This window comes from Asparagus officinalis, chromosome 8 (genome assembly GCF_001876935.1).
Source record: "Asparagus officinalis chromosome 8, Aspof.V1, whole genome shotgun sequence".
Lineage (NCBI taxonomy): Eukaryota > Viridiplantae > Streptophyta > Magnoliopsida > Asparagales > Asparagaceae > Asparagus > Asparagus officinalis.
In genome coordinates, this window is record NC_033801.1 from 128501481 (window position 1) to 128513938 (window position 12458).

Consider the following 12458-nt stretch of genomic DNA (forward strand, 5'->3'; position numbering starts at 1 on the left):
TACAGAGAAAAGAGAGCTAATTTTGCTCTCGGGATTTTCTTCTTCAAAATTTGGGGATTAAGTTAATAGGTTTAGTTTAGACAAAAGAGAGGAAGTCAAACTGACCAAAGTAGACGACCGATGGGATTCAGAGAGGAAGAAACCGATTCTTTTTTTTTTTTAAATGGTTTGAAATACAAAGACACTTCCAGGGTAGGTTAGGGCCCAACTGCTCGAAAGTGACTTTCAACTCGTTAGACTTGAGAAAGTATCCTATCGGAGCAAACTGGTAAAATATTTTTCTCTCTTTAGATGGAGTTAACTGAAGTTTTAATTATAATTATGTGCAAGTCATATATTATATTTCTTCCCCTAATTTACTCTTTCTAGTAATTTATTCCGTCGTCGCTTGTTTTCTCCATCTAATAGGCTAAAACTGCACAAGTATTTCGTATTTTAAAGCCAAGCGAAAAAAATACCTCTAAAAACTTTAGGAGTATTTAAGTGAGACCATTTACAAAGTGAGAGTATTTATAGGCAATATTGTATAAATAAGAGGACACCAACGTACAACATTATGTAAACAAGAGGGCACTAACTTGCAACATTTCAAAACTTTAAGGGTCTTTATCTACAACAACACTTTAGTATTTTAGGACATTTAAGCACACGGTTTTAAAATAGAGAACATTAAAGTGCACGGATTATGAAATTATTGGGCATTTAAGTGCAAGTTAACCCATCCCATTGCTTTCTTTTGTACTCGTCTGTACAGCTCTCTCTCCCGCTGACTAAATTTTGAACTATCCAGATATATACTTCCCCCCCTCTTTCCAACTCATTTCATTTCCCTCTTTCTTTCAAGTCAGTTTCACGACTTTTCATAATTAGAAATTGAAAAAGATCATATTCTTTTTTGAATTATCATAACTAAACTTTAAAAAAAAACATTTTACAAGGCACAAGGCGAGCAGCAAGATCAATGATTGGTTTTAAAGCTTCCAAAAGCCGCACATGCTAAAACCCAGGATTCCTGCTCCCATGCAAACAAACATTTGTCCTCATTTCTTCCAGAAAAATACTAGAAATCCATTTCAACCCAAATGCGTGCACCCCCTGCTATAATTTGTAGCATGAGCCTTGATCTTCCTGCATCCATGTCACTTGCTCTTTTGTTCAGCAAAATTAATTCCAAACAAGGCAACTACATAACTATAAATGCTCACACTCGGGAATTAAATGGCGAGCGAAACCAAGACTATTATATCATTAAACAAGAAACCTTCATAAAATTTTGCTACTTGACCTTACAAAGAGGGAGGAAAAAAAAGATGATAAATTAAGTATCACTTCCCAGATAAAAAGCTCGGCCCCATGCATGGCTTCATCAGTTTGATATGAAATGATGAAAATTTATTCCTGCAACCAGAAAATACCAGTACCGAGCACCCTTGTATAGGGTAGATCTCATCAAACTAAGCTTTCTGTTGTTCAGCACTGAGCTGGGGGGTGAGCAGATCCCAGCTATGACTGAATTAAGAAGATGGGCCAAATTTTCCCAAAAGCCAGTTGGAGTAGGTAGGCAGGATGCTGTATTTATAAACAGACCAAGTCAATGTGTTGATTAACAAACAAAAGGAGAAGCTATCCTGAAAATAACTGAAAACTCACCAATTTGCAAGTTACTGAAACCTCTTCAGTAGAGCAACATAAAATAAACAGATATTGACAAACAAGAACCTGTTCAGATTTTATGAAGTAAAAGATGATGATGAATTGCACTTCCACGAGCATCTCCTAGATTAAAAAAGAAATTAAAAAGGAAAAAATTCAATCCCTTTATTGGCCAGAACCTTGATATGCAGCTCTAAATGACGATAAATAATGGATTGAGAGAAGATGAAAAAGGTGGGCTCCAAATGTAATCAATGAAATAAGTATGCATATTTGTAAAATTCACAATTTTCATAGGCTATAACACGATTTTTGTTAATTTCATTTGTTCCATCCTAATAGAAGTAAACTATATGTAATTCAAAATTCATGATGTTCATGGGCTAACTCAAGATTTTTGCTAATTTTTGTATATATCGATCCATAACAACTAACTATGCATAATTCAAAATTCATGGTTTTCAAAGGCTATAACGAATGTGTTTTGTCCATTTTCATCCCAATAGCAATTTGTTGTACATACTTTAATATTCACGATTTTCATGGGCTACATATACATAACTCACTACTTTTTGACCATTTTCATACATTTTAACCCAATGGTGATTAATTATGCACATTTCAAAATTTATGATTTTCAAAATTCACGATTTTTGTCCAGTTTTCCACCTAATGGAAATTAAATACATAATCCAAATTTATGATAACCTACAACTTTTGTCCATTTTTTGTTTTTCAACCCAAGGACAATTAAGCACGGTAGTTCAAAATTCATGATTTCCATTAGCCATAATCCACAAATTTTCTTCATTTTTGTATATATCAGCCTAGTAGCTTTAAAGCATATGTATTTCAAAATTCACAATTTTTGTGGACCGCAACCCCCCGATTTTAGTCAATATTCATTTTTTTCGAACTAATGACAATTAAGCACGTGTATCTCAAAATTTGCAATTTAATGGGCCAGCCCACGATTTTTAACAATTTTTATTTCTGTCAATTAAATGACGATTAAATATTGATACTTCAAAGTTCAAACTACGTGATAGGAGCCACGATTTTTATCAATTTTCATCCGTTTCAATTTAATTGCAATTAAGCATGCATACTACAAATTTTTGCGATTATTCATGGGCAATAACCAATGATTTATGTCAATTTTCCTTTATTTCGAATCAATAGCAATTAAGTTTGTGTAGTTCTAATTTCGGGATTTTATAGGCTACAACTCACACTTTGTTTTCCATTTTCATTTTTTTTGTACGCAATATCAATTATGTGTATTTCGAAATTCACGTCTTTCAGGGGCTATAGCCCACAATCATTGTCCAGTATTTTCCCTACCTATTGACATTTAAGAATTCATTCTCCAAAATTACTCGATTTTCATGACCTACAAGCTACAACCAACTTTTTTGTCCATTCTCTTTCTTTATAATCTATGGCGACTAATGAATATTTCAAAATTTGATATTCTCAATGGACCCACAATTTTTGTTCATTTTTCATTGTTCGGACTCCGTGACAATTAAGTACACATATTTCAAAATTCACAATTTTCACAGGCTATAACCGACAATTATAGTCAATTTTAGTTCACTTTAACGCAATGACAATTTAGTATGGATACTTTAAATTTGGCTATTTTTTTGGTTATACCCCACAATTTTTATTTATTTTTAGCAATTAAGTATGTATATCTTAATATTCATGAATTTAATGGGTTATAATCTATGATTTTAATCTTCGTTCCTTTTGATCCAATGATATTTAAGTACAAGTATTTCAAAATTCACGATTCCATGGACTCTAATCAAGTTTACAATTTTCATTTTTCAACTCAATGATAATTAAGTATGTGTATTTCAAAATTCACAATTTTCATTGGTTATAATCCACAATAATTTTATTCAATTTTCATTCTTTCCATCCCAATAACAATTAAGTATGCATACTTCAAACTTCACGATTTAATGGACTATATAACCCATGATTTTTGTTTATTTTTGTATGTTTCAACCTAATGACAAATTAAGTATATGTACTTAAAAACTTTGCAATTTCATAGGTTATAACTCTCGATCATTTTAATTTCCATTCATTTTGACGTAATGTCAATTAACTATTAAGGAATTCCAAATTCAAATTTTTCATAGGCTATAACCCATAAATTTTTTTCAATTTTCGTACATTTCGACCCGATGACAATTAGTTATGTGTAGTTCAAAATTCACAATTTTCATGTGCTAGCCAATTATTGGTCCATCTTTATTTGTTTTGACCTAATAATAGTTAGTTACACATACTTTAATATTAACAATTTTCATGGGTTATAACCCACGAGTTTTGACAAATTTTTGTTGGTTCCCACCAATGGAAATTAACTACACATACTTCATATCTTGCAATTTTTACAAGCTAAGCCATAATTTTTATCCATTTTCGTTTGTTTTAACCCAATAATAATTAAGCATGCATACTTCAAATTTTCGCGAATATTTATGAGCTATATAATCCATGATTTGCCTATTTTCATTCGCTTCAACCAAATGGCAATTAGTTATACGTACTTCAATATTCATGGCTTTCATGGGCTATCTGACACAAGATTTGTCAATTTTTGTTCGTTTTAACCCAATAACAATTAATTATGCATGTTTCAAAATTTAGAATTTTCATGGGTTATAACCACGAATTTTGTTCATTTATGGTAACTTCCACCCAATGGAAATTAACATACTACAAAACCTTGCTACTTGTCGGAGCTATAACTTACAACGTTTGTCTATTTTCTTGTGTTTCAACCCAATAACAGTTAAGTATTGGTAGTGCAATAAATCGTGATTTTCGTAGGCTATAACCCAAAATGTTTCTTTGTTCTCATTCATTTTGACCCAGTGACAATAAAGTATGCATATGACAATAAAGTATTGTAAGCTGTCTAAAAATCACTGTTGAGCGCCATTAAACACCGACAATGAAAGTTACAATTTGACGACTTTCATAAACAATTCAACAATGAAAGTTACAGACAAATGACTTTCACATCAACAAATGAAAGCTACAATTAGAAGATTTTCACGTATATCGAGAAAGTTACAATTCGACGATCTTCACGATAATCGATGGAAACTCTGATTCAGTAGTCTTCACAGATAACTGCATGAGTTACAATCTGATGACTCCCACATTTTAAGAAGCTAAGGTGGAGATTACAAAATGACAATCTCTGCTAATGCCCTAATGAAAGAGATTAGAAGTCAACTATCTCTTTAAAATTCCAAAACACAAAGTTCATTTCTGCGTTTCAGATTCACAACGCTGTGCGAACACGGCGTTTTCAGCCTCAAGCACATGTCCAACTCTACGTTTTAGGTCTAAAACGCAGAGTTCAGGCCCAGAACGTCACTTTTAACGTTTGACTGGTTCAAACAGAACCTGAACGGTTTCAAAACCGTATCTCCACTTAATAGGGTCGGTTACATCCCATTATGGAGAGATTTTAAAGGGCGATTACACCCCTTAAACCATTGAACGGTTTCAAAACCGTTTTCCACGAAACGTGGTCGGTTACATCCCCATTAAGGAGAGATTTTAGGGGGTGGTTACACCCCTAAAACCCATATAAATGGCGAAAAATTCAACTGAGTTCGGGGGAATCTTTTGGAGATCGGCATTCATTTTTAGGGAGTTTCCATCATCAGCAACAAAGATCTTAGAGCTTAGATCTTGGCTTACTAACCGAATTTTTGTCTATACTCATGTCTTGATTCAATGACAATTAGTTATCCTTACTTTCAATACACGCGCTTTTCATAGGCTATTTAACCCATGACAATTAACTATGTGTGCCTCAAAATTTACGATTTTCATGAGTTATAACCCCCAATCATCATCCATTCATTTCTAGTTCTAGCCAATGAAATTAAGTATATATACTTCAAAATATTACAATTTTCATGAGCTATAACCTAAAATTTGTCTATTTTCGTGTGTTTCAATCCAAGGGCAATTAATGGGTAGTTCAAAATTCGTGATTTTCATGGGCTATATAACCCACAATTTTTCTTCATTTTCGTTCATTTCAACCAAATGGCAATAAAGTATGTGTACTTCAAATTCATGATTTTCATGAATAGCCCACGAGTTAAATCGATTTTTGTTAATGTACTCTAACCCATGTTGTTATCAATTTTGTTTTCTTCTTTTTTTTACTAAATGACAATCAAGTATGTGTACTTCAAAATTCATGACTTCCATATGCTAAGCAATGATTTCTATTCAATTTCGTTTCTTTCAACCTTATGACAATTAAGTATGCGTACTTCAAAATTCACGAATATTAAAGGACTATAAGCCACGACTTTGTTAATTTTGGTTCATTTTGAATCAACATCAATTAAGTATGTTTAGTTACAAATTCGCAATTTTATAGGCTATAACTCACAAATTTCATTCATATTAGGTTTTTCTACTCAATAGCAATTAAGTATGTGTATTTTAAAATTCACAATTTTAGAGACTAACCTATGATTATTGTCCATTTTCATTCATTTCACCTAATGGCAGTCAAATATGCATATACTTCAAAATTGCTTGATTTTCATGACCTATAACTATTTTCATTTTTTCTTTTCAATCAAACGAAAATTAAACAAGGGTATTTCAAAATTTTCTATTTTCATGGGTTAATACCCACATTATTTGCTCATTTTCATTCGTTTTGACCCAGTGATAACTAAACCATATTTTAAAATTCACGATTTTTATGAGCTATAACACAATTTAAATCAATTTCCACTCTGTTCGACCCAATAGCAACGAGGGGTACTTCAAATTTTGCTACGTTTATAGGTTATATCCACAATTTTTTCATATTCGTTCCTTTTGACCATGTAGCAATTAAGTATACGTATTTTAAAATTCACGATGTTCATGGATAGTAATCTATGATTTTAGTCAAGGATACAAAAAGCCATATGCTCTATACGGCCTAGGCACCTAGGCAGGAGTCTAAACAGGGCCTAGGTGGTTTTTCTATTTTTTATTTTTTATTTACAACAATTGATAATAAATGTTGATGTTATAGAAAGCACTAGGCGCCGGACTAGCACCTAAGCAGATTTTTCTTTCTTTCTTTAAATGGTAATGGAGGTTCTTGGAAAGTTAGAGGTGTTTGTTAGTGGAGAAGCCCGTAGAAGTTCGGACGGTGGAGAACATAGAGGCTACAGCGGAACAAATCATAACTAACCTAAGCAATGCAGTCTGTATAAGCAGAAGCCCCTCTTATAGGCACTCCCATGACCTAGGCGGGCGCCTAGGCAACTAGGCCCGCTTGTTAAAACATTGATTTTAGTCCTCATTCCTGATCCAACGATATTTAAGTATGTGTATTTTGAAATTCATGAGTTCACAAGTTCAAACAGACGATTTTTGTCAATTTTCATTTGTTTCATCCTCATAACAATTAAGAATGAATATTTCAAAATTTGCAATTTTTATGAGTTATAACCCACAACTTTCTTTCATTTTCATCTCTTTCGATCCACTAACAATAAGTATGAAGTTCAACATTTTGCAATTTTCATGGGAAACTCACGATCTATTTTCATTTATTTTGACCTAATGACAATTAACTATACACAGTTCAAATTTCTAACAATAGTTTGTAGTTCAAATGGAGAAGCATATCCAAAAGTTTCTGGCCAAACTAAAATAAATCTAAGGGAAGTCAGGACCATCTCACATTGCCACGATACTTAACTTTAACCCTCACATAACTCAAATGCTTAAAAAAATTTAAGATGGTTCAAATGGACAAACATACCCAAACATTTCTAGCCAGACTGAAACAAATCTAAGGGAAGTCAGGACTACCTCACATTGCCACGATTCTTAAAAACTAACCCTCACATAATTCCAATACTAAAAAATTTAAGATGGAAAAATAAAGCAAAGCAGTCATGATTAGCTAGCCATCATTGGATATGAGCAAGTTATGAATTTCTAAGCTAAATCTCACAATGAGATTCAAGAAACTATTTATTGGGAGATTACTTCAATGACAACCTATCATTATTATGCTTGCTTCAATACCAACCTATCATGATTATGTTGGTAGCTCAATCATCATTCAAATTTTCAAATACACCTCATGGAGCATCATATTTTACTAACCAAGACACCAAAGAAAGCATACTGAACAATTAGGCAGAAAAATAAACACAACTTCCATAGTGAAGCACAATTCAACAATCATAAACGTAGAGCATACTCAACACTTATGGAAAAAATCACTAAATTTTAGGGGATATTAAGGCATGACCTATTTACATAAACTAAAAGTTTCACTAACCAACCAAATTGCCAAATAAATACCTAGTTCATACGAAATATAGATATAAGACCCAAAAATTTAGCAATCTACAATCAAACAAAAATTGCCAAACAAATCTTACCTCAAATTTCTCATTCTTAAAAATAAACCTCCACTCTTCCACTCTACTCCATGGCTGAGAACCCCTTCATCATGCCCATATTATTATCAAAGAACTGAGCGTAAGGATGCCCCTTTGGCACAAGCTTCCTATACTTTTCAAACTGTTTTGCCGCCTCATCCTTCTTCCTCATCAAAGTATATATAATCCCTTGACATAAATACGGCCTAAAATCCCTCGGTTCCTCCTTAACCAACTCTTCATAAATCTCCAAAGCCTCCGCATATTTCCCTTCTATCACTCTAACCTGAGCAATCAACAGCTTAAAATCCTTCAACTCCGCTTTCCTTTGCTCCTTCTTACACATTGCCATTGCATCCTCAACCCTCTTCAAAATCTCATTCAATTCCCCATCAGCCCCCGATTGTGACACCATCGTAATAAGCCCATGATAAGCTTCAACAAGATAAGGGTTTTTGGATAGGATCTCTTCAAACCCTAATTTTGCAGACTCAGTCTCTCCATTGTAGCTCTGAAGGTGGGCTTTGAGAATAGGAATGTCATTTTCGCCGGGCTCGAGCTCGATCAGTCGATCAGCAATGGTGATGGCCTCAGGGAGCTTGCGGGATCTGACTTTGAGCTCCATTAGGGATCGGAGGGAGGTGACATCGGCGGGGTTGGACTGGAGGCGGGATTCTAGGGTTTGCTCGTTGAGCTCGCCGATTAGGGTTTCAGATTGTGGAGCAGTTGGGGGAGCCGATGAGGGCGGGCTTGACGACGGTGGAGATTAGGGTTTGGGTTGGATTGGAGCTAGGGTTAGGGTTTGGGTTTCGTGAAGCGCGGGTGGTGATCAGGGTTAGGGTTTTGGAGGAGGAGGGTTTTAGGGGAAGAGAGAACTGGGGCTTGAGGAAGGAAGATCGAGATGGGAGGACGGAGAGCGAGAGGCTAGGGTTTGAATGGAACGAGGATTTACAGAGGGAATCCATCGCAAAACCCTAGAGAGAGAGGAGGAGGAGGAGGCGACTAAAACCCTGAAGAGAGAGGAGAGAGAGTGATCCGAAGCGGTTAGAAATTACTTTATCCAATGTTGGGCCCGATTTTGGGCCCCAGCGCAAAATTAGGCTAATATGTACCTAAATACCCCATAGTGTCTACTTCTTAGCACTAATATGCATTTCACTTGTTCATGGCAGAACCTATGTAAGTTATGACCCAAATTCTTTAAATTTGCACATTAATACCCTTTGGTATGCAAACATGATAGTATTCTCCTGAAAATTTCTACATGACACTCACATGCTAATTGTAAAAAACCTTTTGACGCTTATTTTTTTTAGTAAAATTTTATTATAAAATCTATCTCAATTCTAATTTAATAAAAATAATTTAGATAGGTTTAAAATAGAACCAAAGGAGTTCTAAAAGAAAGTTTGACAAAAATTAAGAGTTACGAAGTTCTATAAAAAAAAAGCCAACAGCTTCGGTGCTCCATGGCATCTTCTGTAAATAGAAAAGCCAAAAATCTAGCTCTCTAATCCACAATTTAAGGGATTATGCGGTTGATAGGCCTTCCACACCTACATTTGTAAATAGGTTGAACTTAGAGGGTAGTTTTGGAGTTGAAAACATCATAGAAAAGGATAAAACTAATATTTGAGAAGGGTTAGTTTTCTTCAACTAATTTCTCACTTGATCTTTAACAAAATCTAATTTAGCCGTATTCTATCATATTAGATTTCTCTCTTCTATTTTTCCTTCCATATTTATGACAAAAAACTGGTATTATAATGCAAAGTTGTGTTTAAAATAGATATTATTGTTCTTGCTTTTAATCATATTGTATAAAATTATGCATAACATGCATATGTCAATTCCTTTCTTATCATTATAAAGAGGAATAAAAAATTAACTGTCGACTGTAAAATTATACTTTTATTTATATTTTCACTGAAAAGATTTAGAACTAAGTCAGAGGATCTTTCTACATACTAACATTAACAATTTGATACCCCATTTACGAGAAAATATTCATTTAGAAATAAGTGTAATAAATTGTATTGATTTATATTCTTTTGTACATTGAAAAATAAAAATCTGAAAATTACACTATTATATGTTTGTTTAAACATGTATATAAGCTCCAAATTAGGCTAAACTAAATTATCAATTTTAACTAAATCTAAAAAGTATACCATGTGCATTGCACGTGTGCAATTCACCTAGTAAACGTGAAACAAGGGAGGTGGGTGAAGTGGTTATGGACAGAGAAATAATAGGATAGGAATTGAAAAGAAAAGGACAAATGCACCCTTGTTATTTTCAGCCCAAAATTTTAATTTTACATCCATTTAAAAATTATAAAAATTCTTATTTTCGGAGCATCAAAGCATTTGTGTGTCCAATGGGATCTTTGGGGAATATTCTCAGGTTTGCATAAAAAGAATGTATTAAAGTGCAAATCTTAAAAAACTTCCGGGTAGAGCTGCAAAAAAATAGATGATGAGAAAATATATTTGCAGAGTGTGAAATATTAGATATGTAAGTGCTAATTAACTCCAAAAATTATTGAATAATTCCTTCAATTCTATTAACAATCGTTAACAAATTATACGGTTTACTTTTCGAAAGTGTTGTATTTATCTAAGATATTTATCTCTTCCTTCTGTGTTGTTTTTTATTTTTATTTTTGACTAGTCATAGTTGACAGAGTTACCCCCATTAAAAAGAACTTTTGAAGAAAATTGCATTGTCAACAATATGTTTAAAGAAACTTCTTTTTTTTCTTTTCGTTTCACTATGGTATTTAAATTTTCTTTGTTTTGAGAATGTTTAGAAGCAAATAAGCATGAGCGCATATCTTATCAGAACACCCCGCTCGGTGCAGAGCATTTTGAGCTAGATAGCGAGGGATTTTTACCCAACACCCAAACCAAGCGGGGCTAGCTAGAGCTGCGTGCGTGATCCCACCGCCAATTCTGACGGAATCTGCACTCGACAAACATTGTTCACGTGATCAATTGCTATTATCACGATCTAATGAGGCATGTGAAAATATTTTTATCTAAAACCAGAAGTTTCTTCTCGATGGAATGTTGCTTTCACTCACTTCAAATTATGCATTCTATTTGTACAATATATGCATGCAACTCTCCTGCACCATGGCCTTTATAGTTCATGAGCCATCATCAAAGGCCCGCGAGTCGACAGGCGTCACGGCTCACGAGCCGTCGCTAACCGAGGAATACAACGCTGCCACGTGTACAGTAAAGAACGCAGCCCCCGGTCCCGATCAACAGAGACATCAGCTTTGTACAAGCATGAATTTTTATTCTAGTTATTTACGAGATCCTGCCACTAGGAATCTAGCATTAACAGACGGGAGACCAGTGACCGCTAGCGATCTCCTGGCCGCAGGTTGGAGGAGGACGGATGTTTTTGAGTCCTGAGTTCTTGGGAGTGAGGAGTTAGTCGTCGTCGGGATCTCTGGCCGCTGTTTCTTGGAGCATCCTCTGGATCCTCTGCATCGTCTCCATCTCCAAAGCTCGCTCCTCTCTGCCTCTTGCGTACGACTCGAAGAACTCCCTGTTCTCCTTCACCAGTTCCGTCCAAACTGATCATAAAAAAAATACAAATTTAGACGCGCGCGCGCAAAAGACATCATCGAAGGAAAAAAATAATTCGGATGCGCAATGACATAACATAAGCAACTCATGCATTTTGTGTAATTTAGCGCGCGACTCGGATCCTCATCCGGTCTCCTGCAGGAACTACCGTTTTTATTCCTGCAACTTCTTCCATGCAGAGATTCGGGGGCTTCCTGTTCTCGTAGTCGAGGATGAAACCGTTCCGATTTTTTTTTCGAAAAATAAAAAAGAGAGATTCTAGCTAATTAACAAGGCTTGATCACAAAGTCTGAAGAGAAGATTTATACAAAAATAATTACCGGTTGAAGTGATGACCGGCATGATGTTGGCGTGCTTGTTAAGGGCTTCCATGCACTCCTCCTTGTTCATGTGGAAAAGGAGGCACTTCTCTATCAAGTGTTGCACCTGCATGAATGAAACAAAAGCACTTTATTAATGACATGCAAAAAGCTATAGTAGTTGAAGTTGGATTTTATACACCCAAAATAAAATTTTTAAAAAAAAAGGGGGCTATGGGTATTTACTAAGGATGCTATCTTTACCATTCTAATGTAGGAAGCAGAGGATTCACCCATGATAAAAGATTAATTTAAGAGCCAAGAGAGAGATCAAGAGGTGTAGTAGTAGTAGTTGAAGTGAAGCGGAGGGTGATCGTATATATAAAGGAGCTTAAATAAGTAGGAGGAGATGCGATGGGATGGGAGAGGGGGCCAGGGTGATCACG

General features: G+C 34.8%; 2 protein-coding genes across 4 annotated transcripts; both read right to left on the bottom strand.

Annotated features, from left to right (window-relative positions):
- LOC109819651 (protein SLOW GREEN 1, chloroplastic-like) lies at positions 1114-9150 on the bottom strand. Of its 2 annotated transcripts, XR_002241575.1 has the most exons (3): positions 8112-9150; positions 1651-1776; positions 1114-1569 (listed from the first exon to the last, which is right to left on the bottom strand). XR_002241575.1 is itself a non-coding variant. In XM_020385449.1 (2 exons), exon 1 carries the CDS (start codon positions 8734-8736, stop codon positions 8155-8157), a length of 582 nt encoding a protein of 193 aa, XP_020241038.1. In that variant the 5' UTR covers positions 8737-9149; the 3' UTR covers positions 1114-1569; positions 8112-8154. The 2 variants fall into 2 exon arrangements, 1 of the variants encoding a protein (XP_020241038.1); XM_020385449.1 differs by lacking the exon at positions 1651-1776 and having other exon boundaries at positions 8112-9149.
- LOC109822325 lies at positions 10463-12458 on the bottom strand. 2 transcript variants are annotated; one of them, XM_020388508.1, is made up of 3 exons: positions 12259-12458; positions 12034-12139; positions 10463-11700 (listed from the first exon to the last, which is right to left on the bottom strand). In XM_020388508.1, the coding sequence occupies exons 1-3, from the start codon at positions 12307-12309 to the stop codon at positions 11555-11557; spliced, it is 303 nt and encodes a 100-aa protein (XP_020244097.1). In that variant the 5' UTR covers positions 12310-12458; the 3' UTR covers positions 10463-11554. The 2 variants fall into 2 exon arrangements, with proteins under 2 accessions (XP_020244097.1, XP_020244098.1); XM_020388509.1 differs by having other exon boundaries at positions 10617-11700; positions 12277-12451.